Source organism: Anastrepha ludens, chromosome 4, assembly GCF_028408465.1.
Source record: "Anastrepha ludens isolate Willacy chromosome 4, idAnaLude1.1, whole genome shotgun sequence".
NCBI classification, from domain to species: domain Eukaryota; kingdom Metazoa; phylum Arthropoda; class Insecta; order Diptera; family Tephritidae; genus Anastrepha; species Anastrepha ludens.
Window position 1 is genome coordinate 91,134,792 of NC_071500.1, and position 17,502 is coordinate 91,152,293.

At 34.6% G+C, this 17,502-nt stretch overlaps 2 protein-coding genes and 1 long non-coding RNA gene across 6 annotated transcripts; 1 reads left to right on the plus strand and 2 right to left on the minus strand.

Annotated features, from left to right (window-relative positions):
* Nucleotides 1-1,648: 1,648 nt before the first annotated feature.
* On the minus strand, nt 1,649-10,787 carry LOC128860167 (uncharacterized). The gene is made up of 2 exons (XR_008454221.1): nt 10,517-10,787; nt 1,649-1,891 (listed from the first exon to the last, which is right to left on the minus strand). It is a non-coding gene; the product is annotated as an uncharacterized LOC128860167 (long non-coding RNA).
* A 2,023-nt stretch (nt 10,788-12,810) lies between these two features.
* Nucleotides 12,811-14,181, plus strand: LOC128860169 (probable 28S ribosomal protein S26, mitochondrial). Of its 3 annotated transcripts, none has more exons than XM_054097460.1 (4): nt 12,811-12,908; nt 12,976-13,075; nt 13,135-13,457; nt 13,528-14,181. In XM_054097460.1, exons 3-4 carry the CDS (start codon nt 13,249-13,251, stop codon nt 14,021-14,023), a joined length of 705 nt encoding a protein of 234 aa, XP_053953435.1. In that variant the 5' UTR covers nt 12,811-12,908; nt 12,976-13,075; nt 13,135-13,248; the 3' UTR covers nt 14,024-14,181. The 3 variants fall into 3 exon arrangements, with proteins under 3 accessions (XP_053953435.1, XP_053953436.1, XP_053953434.1); XM_054097461.1 differs by having other exon boundaries at nt 12,837-12,908; nt 12,990-13,075; XM_054097459.1 differs by having other exon boundaries at nt 12,855-13,075.
* Nucleotides 14,159-16,996, minus strand: LOC128860168 (DNA-directed RNA polymerase III subunit RPC4). 2 transcript variants are annotated; one of them, XM_054097456.1, is made up of 7 exons: nt 16,558-16,996; nt 16,096-16,487; nt 15,648-15,737; nt 15,295-15,431; nt 15,170-15,235; nt 14,899-15,093; nt 14,159-14,815 (listed from the first exon to the last, which is right to left on the minus strand). In XM_054097456.1, exons 1-7 carry the CDS (start codon nt 16,716-16,718, stop codon nt 14,669-14,671), a joined length of 1,188 nt encoding a protein of 395 aa, XP_053953431.1. In that variant the 5' UTR covers nt 16,719-16,996; the 3' UTR covers nt 14,159-14,668. The 2 variants fall into 2 exon arrangements, with proteins under 2 accessions (XP_053953431.1, XP_053953432.1); XM_054097457.1 differs by lacking the exon at nt 15,648-15,737 and having other exon boundaries at nt 16,558-16,995.
* Nucleotides 16,997-17,502: the final 506 nt, after the last annotated feature.

Here is a 17,502-nt window from a genome sequence, read left to right on the forward strand (position 1 = left end):
TTCGCTAAGCTAAAGCTAAACTTTGTGAAACACAAAACGAATGACGTAGAATCCAGAATTCCCCTCAACATCTTTGGCATATATTGACATTTGCGGTTTTTATAAAGCCTTCGGGGATTGTTTCGTCATTACAGGCGACGAGACACGCATGCACGACAGACAGCAAGGTCAAAGCATTTCCTCAGGGGGAATCATTCTTGTATATGGATGCATGATGTTTGTGTGGGTATATTCGGCAAAAACGGCGGGATTTGTGGAAATTTAATTTAAAAGTGTTGTACCAAGTTAATGGTTCTACAAGAATGTGTTACCGAAAAACTGTGAGAAATGCATTTTACATTTAGATAATACAAATTGATAAATTATTAATGCCTTTAACAGCGAATAAAAAAATTTATTTTAGTCATCTTATTCTAATTAGGTTTTAGGTATCTCATTTCCAAAGCGACTAATTTTCATTATTAAAATATTAAAAATTTAATTTGTTTTTAAGTTAAAATTATGCTTTGATATTTTATATTTATTTTATTTTTATAGCCGTTCCAGCATCTAAAACCACTGTTAACACACATATCCTTGTGACTATTGCCTTGGCAGTTCCTACATTCATATGTACGTATGTATGTGAGTATTGACACTGCTGTGCGTTGTGTTGGTTGTTAGAGTCACAGACGGCAGGTTGCCGATGACTCATTTTATGTGTCTGGCAAAAAAGAAGCGCACATACATACACAAATATACAACCGTCATGGAGTGAGAAGCTTGCAACCAGTATAACAACCCGACAAGTAACTCGTCCACCCAGTCAAGGCTTCCCACTTGCATTTACTGTGCTCCCCTTTCAATGACGCGACCATACAACGGCAGCGATGGCAATGGCGATGGCGATGGCGACTGCGACTGCTGTTCTGTTACTATGTTGCTGTGTTGCAGCCGCAGTACGCGCATGTCTCGCGTCTTTATACTGCCCGCCTCAATAACTGGCAGCCCACTTGCGCTTACCAACAAACAACCAAACAAATTCACAACCTAACAGCCAACTTGTCACATCTACACTTCCTTTGTTCCTTTTTCACATACTCGTACATAGCCGTTATGCCTTTATTTTGGTTTTGTTTCATTTTTATGGTGTTGCGCTTCGTTAATTCGGTATTTGTCGAAGTTTTTAAGTTAATACTACTAATATTTGCTAATAAAAAGGGATTTCATGTTTACGTGATAAATAAATATTTAACTTTTCTCTTAATTTTTGTTTTTTGTTTTTGTTTTCTTCGTACTCACCTTTCTCATTCGGACACACGTTCAACTGCTCATCGTCACGTGAGACTTGTGTGATTATTGATGTTGCATCCATTTAAGCATAAATTTTTTACTTCACTTTCGGTAGGCAAAAATGATGATTTGCCTGCCGCCGTTTTGTGTGTTTAATAACAACGAAAACAACAAAAACTAGTGGAACAATTTTCTTTTGTTTCCAACAGAGAGAAAAATGAAAACAAAAAGGGGATTTCGAAGGTATTATTAACACACTCGTTTCTTATTAAGTATTACAATTATTACGATAACTCTTATTTATGCTCTTTCAACTTCGTTTCACTTTTCGGCTTTGGCAGCTGAGCGCGTGTTGTCGTTTAAAAATATTATTACACTTTTTATTAATTTTTTTTTTTTTTTTTTTTTTTTTGTTAAAAGGCTTTTCGATTTACGGCAAAGTAGCTTAACAATCTTTTATTTTTTTGGTTTATAGAAAAAATCACAATAAAAAGAAATGTATTTCTTTTTGTTGTCGCTACTAAAATACTGTTGATTGTGTAAAATTATTTTTAAATATACTTTGATATTGCATTAAAATTCAAAAGAACCACAGCAAACTGGAGAACACAAAGAAAACCTGTAAATGAAAGTAAAAATTTAGTTATTAAGTATTGAAATTATTAAAATATGTAAAAAATAGTAAATATGTAGTATGCACATTAGGGTGGCTCAGCAAAAACAAAGTGCGGCCTTTAACTGAAACTATAAAATTTATTATATTGTATAATATTTTAACACTTCCGCCAAAATATTTCACAAAAATATTAGGATTTACATGAGCTCGACCGAATGAAAGTAACTCTAAGATTAAAATATTTTTATAAATTACATTGGGGTTTAAGAATATGTATTTTTCACAAAAAATCATTTAAACTGATAGAAGGGTTTCCGCTCATAACGTCTGCATAAAAATTTGCATCAACTGTAATAATTCTTAAAATATAATCAATTTTATAATTTGAACCGATGGACGAATAGTGTCAATATTTTTGTATGGATATATTTATAATGTACAGCGAATCACAGCTTATTTGATGCAGGTATACTTTTTTAGAAAAAAGAAAATTAGTCAATGTTTATTAAATTTAATAAAAAAAAAGTATATGACTTGTAATGAGATATGTATGTACTGCTTACCACTGCAGAAATAACAATAACAAAAACAAAGTTTGCTGAAAATATATAGAAACAAATAGTTTTTTCATCAAAATATGCACACAGCTTAAATGATTCAGTGTATTTTACATTTTCTCTGAGAATGCAATAACGGTGAAATGTATTTTTTACTGTTTAGCTTAGCGTTTTAAGTCATTCTCAAAAAAGTTGAAAAATATAAATTTTTAAAATGGGGGGAAAGGACCTCACTTGAAAAAAGGGAAAACGTTATTCGTCATTGTAAAGAGGGCAAAAGCCAACGAAAAATTGCAGAAATTGTTGCTGTTAGTTCCTCAATTGTCTAGCACAACAAGATAGAAGATAAGGGCAGATCTGCGCCAAATAAAATATTTAATGATGCAGATAAGAGGACGATTGTTCGCAAAGTTAAAGAAAATCCCGATTTAACGCTCCAAAATTACGAACGAAGCCGAAAAATATTTAGGCAAGATCTGTAAGCCGTAAACCGTTCGTAGAGTTCTGCGCGAAGAAAATTTGTATGGAAGGACTGTCCGAAATAAGCCGTTGATTAATGCTCGTAATAGAAAACAAAGAATAGAATTTTGCAGACAACATTTGAACAAAAACATTTCGTTCTGGAAGTCCGTTGTTTTTGCGGATAAAAGCAAATTTAACCTTTTCAAGTCCGATGGGAAGTCCTGCGTTTGGGAAAACCAAACATCGCGCTTCAACCATATCATTTGCGCTCCATAGTTAAACACAGCGGGGCAGTGTGATGGTATGGGGTTGCATGTCCTATTCAGGCGTCGGAAATTTAACATTTATCGAAGAAAACATGAACAAAGAGATGTATCTGGATCTGCAAAAAGATAATTTAGTACAAAGTGCGGATAAAATGGGCATTAGGGATTCGTTTAAGTTCTACCAAAACAACGATCCCAAGCATATGTACGTCTGGTATTGTAAAAACTGGGCTTTTCTGAAACTGCCCACATGTAGTACAGACACCTGCACAGAGTCCAGATCACAACGTTATTGAGAATTTGTGGTCAGTGCTGGAAAATAAAACAAGAAACCACAATATTTCTAATGCTTCTGATCTGAAACGGGCATGGGATAAAATTTGTTTCGATTATACAGAAAAACTTGTATAATCTATAAATTCCCGATTAAAAGCTGTTCTGAATCAAAAGAGATAACCACTAAGTATTAGGCATAATCATGAAATCGTGTGTGTTTATGTTTTTTAAATACTTATAATTTTTCATCATTTAAGCTGTGACCTCAAAACTGTAACTGAATTGTTTTAATTTGCCATATCTTTCTTATGGAGAAACATTTTTTGTTATTAAATAAAATATGTTATTTAACAATAAAAAAATAAGATTTTTTTCCGTAATGGAAATACCATAAAATATATTTCATATTTTAATAATTGGTATGTATGTATAAGTAGAGGTGTTCAAGTTTGTATGTAAGGTTAAAAAAAATTTAGATTTTTGTGTGCAGGGTATTTTTGACACCTATGCGTTAAGATTTAGTAAACCCGCAATGAGTAATACTCTTTATAAATTATTTACTTAGTACCCAATCCTGTTCTGTATTTGAAGTCGGTTTGCACAGCAAAATGATCTAGTTTCTCCACACTCTCAAATTGTATATATAATATATTTTTAATACTTATTTATTTATGTTTTACATATTTATTTATTTTTTTTTATTTTTTTTTTTTTTTTTTTTGTATTTATTTATTTTTTTTTATTTATTTATTTATTTTTTATTGATTTATTTACTTTTCTTTTAAATACCCAGCAATTTTTCTTTTTTTGGGTTTTAAAAAAAGTGTTGCCAATTGAAATGCAGATCATACCCCTAAGCCAAGTACAGTCACAACTATCCATTTAAGATATCTCGAGAGGCTAAAAAAATCGTTTTATCCGCAGCAGTAGAGCTCTGCAGACGACCACTACTCTAATTTTATGGGTCAATATAGCGAAAAATGGGACAACAGCAAAATTCCATGTTACCCGAGCGACCCGAATACAAATTTGCCACGGATTTTCGCCTCAGCAACATTCCCAAAAAGTTTTGTGATTACGCACAGGTTTGACTTAGGTTTTGGTTTACAACCTGTAAATCAGTAGCTTTCCATCAAAAAAGATGAACTATGATTGCATTCCTCTTAAAATACTCTACTGTGCAAGACCTAAGCATCTTTTTCGACACGTCAGAGCCCACTTTTTTACTAACACAGTTTTTTTTAATTTAATTGTTGAATTAATTATGATATGAAATTTTCAGCTTCAGGATTCCAATACCACTTAATTCGTTGTAAGCGAAAAATATTAATTGATAAATTAAAAAAAAAAAAATGAGAAATCGACCTTTAACAACAGCAAGAAGTTGCTTAGATTTTGCACAATACTGTACGAAAGTAGTCTAGAGAGAAAAAAAGCATGCATTTAAAGCTGTGTATACCTGTACTGGTGACTTTAACCACGTGAGCATATTTGTATATACATATGTACTATATCACAAAAATATGCTGTTAACGTAATCTTATCTTTTCATTGAGGGTATAATTAATACTTGTATTATAGTCAAAAAGATTGATTGTGTATTCAAAAATAAAAACAAATAAAAAGTAAGTTAGTAGTTTTATATGTATGCATATATGACCCTTTGTTCCAACTAGGAACTACGGGAAAAAAATATATATATACGGACAGACCTTCAATTTTATAACGGCATATGGTTTTTCGGGAGAAACTTTTACATTGCAGAAATGCACTCGGCGGTTTACTATTGCCCGCCGAGAGGCGAACGCTATTAGAAAGAGAAAAGTTAATGTTTACAACATCCCTAATGTGGACTTCAAACCCGAGGCAGCCTATTGGTAGTCACGCATAAAACTATTCGGCTACAGCGGCCGCAACGGACCCATTTCGTGGTCTAAGTGGCATCGTTGTCTCTATGTGCGATGCGGCTGCCAAACCTAACAGCGGCGGCCTTATTAATAATATTTACTGATTAAATATTGGTATTATTGTGTATAGATGAAAAATTTCTATAAAAAGTGATATTCAATAAACCATTTTGAAAGTTCAAAGACAATAGCAAAAGACATTAAATTTTAATTGAAGCTTTACTATTGAAATCACTTGCAAAATTCTAAGGCATAACTCATGCCGACCGCATTATTGCACCTTTGCTTTTCACATATTTCAGTTGGGAAAGCATTTTAAAAACTTAAATAGCTGCAAGATGAAATGAAATAAGACCAAAATAATAGCTATAATTATATATTATATTATAATAGCCAAAGGCAGGCTAATTAGATAGGAATTCATGCATGCACCTGGATTTATATGCATGTGTAAGGGCAAAATAATTTCCCCCCAAAGGAGAGGGGGGAGTTTGCTCTCTCATGCGGGCGTATTAACAACTGTGAAAGAGTTGACAGCATAGTTGCCAACTTAGTACTTAAAGCACTACATTTAGTGCTTTTTGAAAATTAAAACGCCAAAAAAAAAATGGTTCAGTGCCTAGTACCTTTTTAGTGATTTTTTGAACTCAAATGCAATTTCCCACAGATAGTTAAAAGTATGAAATAATTTGAAACATTTTACTTCAGAATTTTGGTGCAAGTTAAGACGTACGAATATATGGCGAATTTGACAATTCGTTCTTGTCATTGACATACACAAAAATGCATTATTTGAGCACGTGCTCAGCGCAATACATACTTTGAAAAGCAAAATTCGAACCGTTTGTCCCTGCTTGCAGTAAATGCAGTGGTCCATATAAATAACGTATGAAGAGGAGAAGTATATTGTTGTGGCAGTTATAATAAGCAGATGATGTAAAATGTCACATCGACATTAAAAACACGTTTATAAAAATTCAAAGTATGACCTGAAGTAAATTTTATGCCCGCAAGTTAAAAATAATGAGGAATTAAAATTTGAAATTAATTTGTGATATATGTATGTATAAGTAGAGCGTATTTTTTTTATTGTACAGAACCATTATGAATGAATAAATTTTGTGTTATTGTATTATATGATTACGTTTAAGTCATACGTTTGTTAAAAACAAAGTGTTATACAAAAATATTTTTTCATTTAAAAAATTTAGTGCTTTTAGTGTGGTAAAACGATTTTGGTGATTTATGAAACCCAAAAGTTGGCAACACCTGTCAGCAGTCAGCACAGCAAACACTGAGATGTGTACATGCATACATATGTATAGGTATATATATGTATATGTATGTACATATCAGAAATCACATGCATACAAAATATTGCAAAAGTCCGAAAAGCCAGTGAGTTCGTCAAATTGCCATTAAGCGACGACGACGCACGACAAACCGACAGCGCACATCTGCTACTGCCTAGCGGACGGCACTTGCGCGCAGCAATATCAGAAATGTCGACGTAGTTGCTGCAGCGCAGTCAAAGCCAGTGCACAATTGACTTTGCACGACCTCATACGAAGTGTGGCGCAGAAACTCAACGACGTTCGTGCTGACGTTGACTACGACTGCACCAACTGAAAGTAACTCGTTTTGAATTTCAATTTTTTCCAACCTGGAGTATAAGCAGAGTACGAGTATAAGAGCATAGAATGAGAGTTGAAATAAAATGGAAGAATGTGAAAAACGTTAAGAAAATAAAGCAGGAAAAAAATTAGAGGGGTCTAAGCAGCAAATACACAAAAGCAGTCGGCAAATAAAAACATTAGACAGCATAAATAAGTGAATTCTTAGGATTACTGGCGCTTCTTTGGTGGCCACCCTTTCCACTACAAAAGCTTCAATTCTGCACTCAAGTCACTTTGATTGCCACCGTCAGCAGATTTGCAACCACTTCACCCGATTCACTTGACTTCATCAGCAGCAGTGTAGTACAAAGTAGAACGAATGGCAGAGCGCAGCACCACAGTATTGCTATGTTGATAATTTGCATATAAAAAAGGCGATGCGTGCTCATTTGCTGTAAAATGAAATTGTTTTATGTAGTTGCGCTAAGCTAAGAAAATAGCTGACGACTGGGACTGGCGCAAAATATATAGCGAAGAACTGGGTACATAAATCGTATTTTGCACAGTAGCGACCATTTTTTGTGTTGCTGCTGCATTGACTAGGACGGCAACAACGGTGGTGACGGCCGCGATGCCAGTAGAAAGCCCTCAGACGTTTTATGCTGTGGGCAAATTTGTTGTTGGCATTTTTCTTGCCACTTCCTTTTGTGGTTTGCTCAAAACTGACTGCTGGTAATGCTAATACAATTTTCGCTCATTTATATTTTCATACACAAATCGAGGTTGCTCTTAATTCCTGTGGTTTTATTTTCAGCGACGTGCATATATTGTAGACATTTTAATTTTAATTGAATATTTCGCGCACACAAATAAACATAAAATTATGTACATATATATGCATGTAGAAAGGTATTCAAAAAATCAACTCAAATTACTTTGCACAATCGAGTACAAATATTATTGACATACAGTACTGGCCAATACTAAAGCACTCCCCTATTTCTAATAATGCCAAATAATTAAATTAATATCACGTAAAATTATGCATATTTTTTACCATATTCTTCTTATCAATTCGGTTTTAATAGAACATAACAAAAATTATTCGACACTTCTAGTACACAAAAATTAAATTGAAAATATGGTCAGACTCAAAAATGAAATGGTCAGAACTAAAGCACACCTCCCTTTATAGTAAGTTATTTACGTTATTTATTATTTTGTACTAAACCCATTATTTCGGATGACTTCAGCATATTTCTTTGACATAGAAGAAATTAAGTTATTAACAACTTCCAGCGATATTTTGTACCAGAATTCTGTATAAGCTTAAAGGGTTATATACAGTTAGAATTTTCAAAAAATCGATTTTTTTATATTTTTTTTCTTATATATATTACATATGTATATTTAAACGCGTTTTTCTCAAAATGGTGTTTTCAAAGTCGGTGATCAACATTACTCAAAAACGGCTGAACCCATTAGTCCAAAATTTTAACACGAGCTTCTTAAATATATTTTTTAGTAATTTATCGAAGATTTTTTCTCACCGATAAATATTTTTGATTATAAATAATTTAAGTCCGGAATTTTAATAAATAAATTAATTTTTTTTTTTTGAGAAACCGCCATTTTGTCAAAAACAATTTATTTCGCCTATTCTTTCGATTAATTACTAGATTTAACATTACTTTAACGAAATCTGTTTGGTTTTTTAATTTCAGAGGATCTAGTTCAGAGATATAGTATTCACCGCAAAACGTCTTTTTTGAGAGGAGCTCCCGGAGATCAGCTGCAGCACCTTTCCAAATAAATATTTTTACTATACTAATTCTTACAGTTAAAAGATAACACAATAAGTGTACACATTTTTTTATCAATAAAATTTAAAAGTTTACTCAGAAAAATTTCTGGAAAAATCGTTTTTTTCGGCCTTTCTAACTGTAACTTCGAACTATGTATAACCCCTTAAAACAATGCTTCCTTTTTCGTACAATATTCTCTAGTCATTTTCAAATGCAGTCTCCCATAAGTTTTCAGTTCTCTTTATTATATTTGAATTCATGAGAGAACAACACAGTTTTCCATTTCTGAACTGTCCAGTTAAGATTTTATAAACACAATTCATGCTTTCTTGTTATCGCGGCAAAATAAATAGATTTCTCGCCAGTCGTCGACTGAACAGTCCGGCCTTCACTGCTCCTCTTTTAATGGTTCTAGCATTAACTGCAAGTTTAGTTCACTTTTTTATTTAATTAGAAAAAACTGCATAATCACTTCGAATTCTTCTTTTAAACAAAGAGTCATCTTGCCTTGAGGTTTTTCATGGCCTTCCTCGTCATAGAAACACAATCCGTTCGATGAAATTTTTTTTAATAACTCATGAAATCGTACTTTTGTTTTGGCCAATACTGTACATACAAAGCAAACACATACAGACAGGGCAAGTACGTCAAAGAGAGAGAGGGGCTGATTAGAACCGCATCGCAGACGATTGCGAAGCTGCCAATAGAGCGCAAGTCGTCCACGAAGCTGTTGTTATGCTGCTTTTGGTTAGTTAGTTTTTTATGTTTGCTCTTCGCTACCCCTGATACCCTTACTCCACCTTTTGACCCTTGAATTAACACTTGCTATATGTGCACCTTACGCACGCACAATACGTTTCTTCTCATTTAGAGTCGGTGGTGCCTTTAGCGAGAATAGCGGCGTTGTTTATGAAATAAATTTGGTGGTGAATGACGTTACTGTCAAAGAAATTGGAGGTACGATGACGTTTGTTGAATGGAAGCTAACATTTGTCCGCTGTATCTGAGTAAAATAGCATAACTGCATATGTAAATACTATTTATTACATCAAATGTTTAGTTTTTGTATTTTATTTACGTATCATTATTTTCAAGGTTTCCATTTTGTACATTGCCCTTATTGCTAATTCTCCCCAAAGAATTAGTTTTTATTTCTATAACAAATAATTTATCTCTTTTTGCTTGCTTTTGATTCTTCTTAGAACACATTGGCGCTAGCACTCTTTTTGCCAACATACAACTATTTATAAAGAAAAAAAAAAAACACATTCATACTCTTGGTTACTTATTGCTTTGCCCCTTCTATTTTCGTTTTTCTCTTATTTATTTTTACGTCTACTTCTTCCAAATCACTTTATTTGCTTTTGTTGCTGATTCGTCTTTTATCTCATCATATTCTGTCACCGTCTTCGCTTCCGTCTCCGTCTTCTACATCGTCTGCAGCTACTTATGTATTTACACTTTTATTGTTTTTGCAACGGTCGTCGCCGTTGCCGTCTATGCCTCCGTTGCCGCTAAGGCCAGCGTTCACTGATTGGTTTTGGCTAAAAGCCACTTTAAGGTGTGCGCAACAGTTCGGAAAGCAGAACGCACACAAATTCTTACACACATACACACACGCACACACATGCATACAACGTCGCACACAAAGGAATTTTTTGGAGGCGACGATTGAATGAACCAATATGCACATACAGGGGATAAGCTCGTAAATTTATAGAGTATTTAAAAATATTTACACTTCACTTTATGCGTTTTCCACTTGGTCGCGCCTTTAACTTAGCCGCTTCTTTAGTTTTCGTTTTTATTTCGACACCAACTCGTCACTTTTATGATTATCGCACTCGTTTCGTTTGAAATTTTTATACAGTAGAAAAAAATAAAAACAAAAAATTTCCGCCATATGCAATCGTCCGCGTTTAAACCGTATATAATAGTTTTCTCCTTGTAGTCTAAAAGAAACTGAGGAAATTACGAAAAATTTATGAAAATAGATGGAATGACCACAAGTGTGGCCAATACACTTAAAGAATGAGTAATTGAAGAGGAATACGAGAATAAAATCTAATTAGACAACCCTGTGATGTGTCAAACTGGCAGTACTTTTACATGGCAAGGTGTTTAAGATGAAAGGAAATGCTAATTGGGATATAATAAATAATAGTAGTATTTGATATTTTAGGGAGCAATCACACTGAGTTTGTTTGTGTAAAAAAACATTAATTTACTTGCTCAACCCTTATTAGAGACTCTATTTTTAGGGAATCAAAACTAAATACAAGGCATTGGAAATGTGTTTTTATTTTTCTACATGGACGTAAAAATATATGATTAATTTTTAGAAGAAATTAAAAGTAGTAACGAAAAAATCTTTGCTAAGACTTCTAAAGACGCAAAAAATATTGTTCCATGGGTTTAGCGCCGCCACCATCCAGCCTCAGTAATGGTTGGGCGAGGTGTGTTTTATAAAAGCGTTAGATCTCTTCTTTTCTGCGAAAAATGAGCTAAGGTCGGTGTAAAAGTGTAGCAGGAGGATGTATTAGAAGGCGTTGTGAAGCAGTTAAGCAGTACTCTCTTCAATGAAGAACGTTGGTTATTCCAAAAAAATTCCGTTCCACAAGGCAAAAACCCCCCAGCAGTGGCTAAACAACTCCTGTGTTCATAGCTATAGAAGATTGGCCGTCTGGAAGTCCAGATGTGAATGCATTGGACTGCTGTTAGTTTTGTTTTGTAATATTTCATGATTAAATAAAACTAACTTCTTTCAAAAAATTATTAAAATTTCATATCTATAAAGGACTTAACGTGTAACAGAGCATATGGCAGGACTAGGTAAATGTGTTTTTATCTCTTAGTTTGATGCAAAAATAGGCATTTAATTTTAGGTAAATATTACTTTGTAACTAGAAATAAGTTTATCGCTAAGTACCCATTTACACAGGGAAACATTTGCAAGGGAAACATTTTGTTCGGGAGGGAAGGACAACCACGGAAGAGAGAAGAGAATTTGTTTCCCGTAATGGCGACATTCTGTGTGCTTCTTACTCGTATTTCCAATTTTAAAGTACGTTCACATATGCATTAAATACCAAAAAATCCACAAACTTAATCTATCCGTTCACATTTGGCAGATTACCTGCAAAATTGACAATCAGCTGTCAGGTTTTTCTGCATAGAAACCATTTTGGTGGAATATTTCAGTGTGTTTGGTTTGTTTAATTATTATTAACGATATGAAGAAAATACAAGCAAGGAGAAGGGATAACTAATTTAATTGCGCAATTGGCTGCTAATAATAAACATAGTTAATAAAACCTAACAAACATTTTATTAGAATTATGTCTAGAAACCTGTTTTCTATGCTGGCATCCATTTTATCTAGTTTTTACTTTGAAGTTTTTCTTTACACGCGTAAAATTAATTATCTACTACACTGAAAACACAGGGTTGTACGTCAAAAAATATAATTATTATCTAGGATTATTTTATAATCTCAAATTTTGGGAGACAAAGGCTAGAATTTAGTATAATGTCTATCGCTTTGGAAAAAACGGTAAAAAGGGGGTGATAGAGGGGTGTATCCCCATCTTAAAACTGAAAACAGAACCTGCCGGAGGCTTATAGTTTTTAAGTAATTTAATGTTAAAGTTCTATAATTTAGCGAAAAGTTGGTGCTGCCATACACCTGAAATGAAAACGAAGTTCGCACGCAGGGATGTTCAGTGGAAGGTTCATTGTAAAACTGCAGTATTTTTTGCTGTAATTTAAAGTTGAGAAATAATTTTGAAAATAAAAACATACAACTCATTTAAACTTAAAAACAATGATATTAAGCGTATCACAAAAAATAATAAAGTAATTAAAATTAAATTAAATTAATTAACACAGTATTTGTATGGAGACAAATTTTGTATGGGAAATTTTGCTTTTTTAATTACGGATTGGGAGTTAAGCACGAAAAAATAGATCATCTACTTATATGTGAACGCATTATAAGTAAACTTAATTTTTATTTAACAAAAACATTGCGCTCGCTGTTTACATTTTCACTGCGTTCCTTTCATCATCTCGTTTTGACAACTTCGCTATTTTGTTATTCCCAGCCACATGCATTCAGTCAGTTTTTAATTTGTATGTAAAGTTTTTTAAAACCAATTTTATGAATTAAACAACAATTTGCGTAAAATTATGTACGTAGTACTGTCTTTACAGCTCATTTCGTCTCAGTCGGATATTGGCTTCAGGTAAAACGAAGCGGTTAACTGTCGTTCTACATAATTCGTGTGATTGCTTCTGGGGTAAATGTGAAATTATATAATTATGTTTTCATTTATAATCCAAGTAATTTTCCTTACAGTAATCCCGAATAAAGTGTATTTGGAATACATCTTTAAAAACTTCTTTTTACAACCATTTGCAATAATTAACTATACACGAGCTTGAAGTCGGATTTCCAAAACAAACAAACAAAATGTTACGTACTACAACCGGTGTTCTATCACGGCTCTCATTCAATGAATCGAAAACGACCAGCTCCGCCTTGGCGCTGGAGTTTGTACGTTGGCGCCGAAAGCCCCGTTGGTTGCCAGTAGCCAAAAGTAAATTGTACCGTGTGCCCGAACGCAAGGAACAAAATCCGGAGGAAAAAGCTGAATTGATGCGACTACATAACAACTACAAGTGAGTAAACTATTTGCTATCGCATTCATAACGTAGTATATTTGTGTTTTTTTTTTAAATTTATCAATAGAGTGCAAATGCGTTCCTTACGGCAGTATCTACGCGAAGAGGTTTTACGTTTGAATGCAACGACCACTGCCGATCACATTGTACTGACACCCGAACAGGAAGAAGCTGAGTTTCAACGCTGTCTGCTAGAGAACGAGGCGTGGAATCAAACAATTGCCGCTGAACGAAATGAACGCTTGCAAAAGGAACGTGAGCGGCAAGCAGTCGAGATACGTGAGCGTTTAGAAGCGGCACGTCTGCGTGGCGAGGAACGTTTAGAACGTGCTGAGGAAATAGTTAGGCGTGAAAAAGAACTGGCGAAGACATTTATTACCCGCGATAATCTCGAAGTCGCTATTGAGCAGGCGCTAGCCAATCCAGTCGATTATAACTTTTCCATTGATTTGCAAGGCAACATTTATCGGGGCCGTAAAACATTGCCAGGTGGAAAAGGTGCACCAGCTGCTAGTGGTGCCCAGGAGAATGAATTGCGACAAACGATTGAGGCTAGTAATTAGACACAACAACATTTCGGGAAGTGCTCCACATACATTTAAAGCTTTACAAATTGCCTACCATCATTGCTTGTGAGTACACAAAAGGTCGCCAACGGAGCACAAGATAATAAAGTGTGAAATGAAAAATGTTCAATATATACATATAAAAAGTATAATAACTTTTGCGTTCAAGTTTTTATTTTGGTTGCCGTGTTCAAATCACCTTTTCGACTTGAGTATAACAAAACTATATTGATTATAGGAATTGTATGGCTTAAATGTACATAACTAAAATTTATAATTTCTGTTTCAACGTGATATTCAAAGATTGATTTGATTTTTCATTTCGATAATAAATATTTAACACAATATCAAGCATACTTAGAGATGAACAAAATAAGATTAGCAAACATAAACAGTATTCATTTAAATGCTGGTTCACCATTTACAAATTTTAATTTTTTGTTTAGCACACAGCATTGCCAGAAATAGGACACATTGTTTGTAATTCTGTCGCCTTGCCTAAGCTATCTAATTTCACAAAATACATCTATTTCGTGGAAGCTTTTACTATAGTTAAATATCTATGAATAATAGCTGTTAAATTAATAAAACAGATAATACATAGCTAATTTTATATAAAAGTAAACTAAAATGTTTGCGCTGCTATGCCGGTTTTGGCCGCTGCCGCCGTTCCTCCTGTTCCATTAAATGTTCCCAGTCAGGTGTGGCGGTGATTTTGGCTTGAATGGCTCCCAGATTAATCATATTACCGCTGCGCTCTTCCCGATTCGTATTGATGGACATGAGGTCCTTAAAACACAAAAATAGTTAATATGCATGCAATTTAATTAGTATTTATTATGACTAATAGTATTTTACTTGTTTTTGCTTACTTGCAAGAATCCCGTTTCCATGCCCATGCTCAAATCGAAATATGTATTACCGAAAACTAGCTTTACTTTTCCCGATTTGTAACGTAGCAATTTGCCAATTTTACCTTCCTCCATCTCTTTGAGCGACATGCGTTTTGGCGGCGGTTTCGCAGCGGGTGGATTTTGTGATGTTGAAGGCGTATCCGTTGCAGCATTCTACAAATAAAAAGATTTGTTTGAGATTTTGAAAATGTTTGCAAACATTTTTTAGATGAGTAGAAAACTGTCACACCTTTTCGTGAGGCGTCTTTTCAGCGACTTCCTCCACATCGTCTTCACATGGTAGTGCATCTGGCAGCTGAAATTCAATTATAAAACCTATTTTATCGTTTTTGGTCTTGTAATAAGAACACTAACCTGTAGCAGAAACAGCTGAGATTGTGGCAAGTCCAGTAGCTCACCAATGGACGCAGGATATCGCGCCAAGGCACTGTTTGTGCGTTGTTGCTCCTTAACCAACGATTGTATTTGTTGAGCAATATTGACGGCAGGTTCTATACAAAAAAATAAAAATAAAACAAAAACAATAAGATGATTAGTACCTAGCAGTAGACTCTTGACGCAGGATGACACTAAAAATATAAAAATATGGATATGACGAATATGAAATCATACAACTGGTTTTATGAAATGCACAAATACAAGTACATATGATGGCACATAGGATTATTCCCCAGGTCATGAAGCTTTATAGTCTCGTATGCACTCACCGGAGTCTTCAACATTTTCAGCAGCTTCACCATTTATTCCAGCCTCTAGCTTTTCAAGTTTAATTTCGACTTTAGGGGATTTCCATTTGACTAAAGTGTTTAAGTGGAGGCGGGTGATTGTTTAGTCATGCATATAAGTGTAGAAGGGCAGTGTAAAAGAATAACCCAAGAAATAGTGACACAAAAAAAAAATCAAATAAGAGTTAAACTGATTAGCTTCTGCCATACGACATTCAGTAGCCGCTCAAGCAGTAGTCTTCTCACTTTGCGTGCTACATATAATGTAAAACGATCACTAATACACCTTGCAACATCATGTTAACAAGCGGGCATGTGTCCAAATATACCAAATAAAGTTCAAATCGAGCATACACAAATGAATATCTCGACTATTGCACACTTTTGGTTTTTACATACGAAATTTCTCAAATTTGTCTCTCTAACTTACTCTCATTTAGTTTGACCGGTATCTGCTCCAAGTCAGTCTTTTCATCTCCGAAATCATCTTCGTCCGAATCACCAAGCAATTCACGTATATGCTCGTCATCAGCTTTTAAATCAATTTTTTTCAATTTTTCACTTTTAATAATTGTTGGCCTACGCATTTGTGAAGGTGCATCGTCGGTGGATCGACCACCGAAGCTTGAACCACCTGAGCTCGGCTTGCGTATATTGACTGCACCAGCACCCTCTGAGAATACGCCGGTAGTTTGTATGAGTGATGAATTAGCGCCGCCAGCAGCACCTCCACGTCCACCACGCGCACCACCACGTCCCCCACGCCCGCCTCGGCCGGCTCCGCGACCACGCACTGTTGTGTCCTTGGACGTTTTGACATTGCTACAAAATGCATGACATTTATCAATAAAAAATGAATTTACCGTTTAAATTTTTTTTATGTACAACTCACGTGTTTTTGTTGCGCACCACATTGAGGTTGGGCGTGAATACTTTTTTTGCTGCATTAGCGTTAGCGGCACCTCCACGTCCACCTAATGTCAAATCACGCGCCGGCTTCAATGATGACAATTTATGAAGTGTTGGAGTAGTTGCTGCGGAGCTGCCGTTCATGGTACCCACTTTTTGTTTTCGTTTTAGCTTCACTTCTTTTAGCAACGCCTACTTTGTCGACGCCGCTGCTCAAGTCTTTGGCGTGCAAATCAAAATTATCTGTTGCTTTCGCTGTAAATCTTTCTCTTTGTTGGTAGATCGGTTGTTAAATGTTTGTAGGTGATTCCGTTTTATGCACATTATCATTCTCAGTAGACATGTGGCAAATAAATCGCTCCAGATTGCTGAATGTTTTTACGGTTGTTGTTGTTTTGACTGCTTCTTCTATTAAGTGACAAAATTTGTTGTTAAATTTCTTCCTCTTTTTCTCAAACTTATTCACTGTCATTTAGAACGGCAGTGTTGCCAGATACCGATTTAAAAATTCATTATTTCGAACAACATTTAAAGCGAGACGAACATTGGTGATACTCATTGTTTTAAATAAGCAAGCGAACCATATATTTGCAAAGTCCGCATTTAATGATGTTAGATTTGCACCAATGTGCGCTTCTGAGGGACGTTTAGCTGCAAAAATTATCACCAAGGGACCATATAGGTAAGAAATGTGTTTCTAAGAGTGTATCTTTACTATTATGTGTATTAGTATAAGTAGAAACATACTGTGACGAATCATGAGCAATCAAAAAATATCGAAAACGGGCCACAATAACGAATGAATGAGGAACTAAAGCAAGACATCAAATGCCAGCTCACAAAAAAAAATGTTGCCACATCTAAAAATAACGATATTTTTAAGTACATGTATATAATTGAAGGTGCAAAAGCGCAAGGACCTTCTTCA

Bases quoted from the DNA above. Each gene is read 5' to 3' on its own strand.
- LOC128860169 (XM_054097460.1), top strand. From the start codon at position 13,249: ATGTTACGTACTACAACCGGTGTTCTATCACGGCTCTCATTCAATGAA. The intron at 13,458-13,527 runs GTGAGTAAACTA...ATTTATCAATAG, and splicing joins CGACTACATAACAACTACAA to AGTGCAAATGCGTTCCTTAC.
- LOC128860168 (XM_054097456.1), bottom strand. From the start codon at position 16,718: ATGAACGGCAGCTCCGCAGCAACTACTCCAACACTTCATAAATTGTCA. The intron at 16,488-16,557 runs GTGAGTTGTACA...TGCATTTTGTAG, and splicing joins GTGGTGCGCAACAAAAACAC to CAATGTCAAAACGTCCAAGG. The intron at 15,236-15,294 runs GTTAGTGTTCTT...ATTGAATTTCAG, and splicing joins CTCAGCTGTTTCTGCTACAG to CTGCCAGATGCACTACCATG.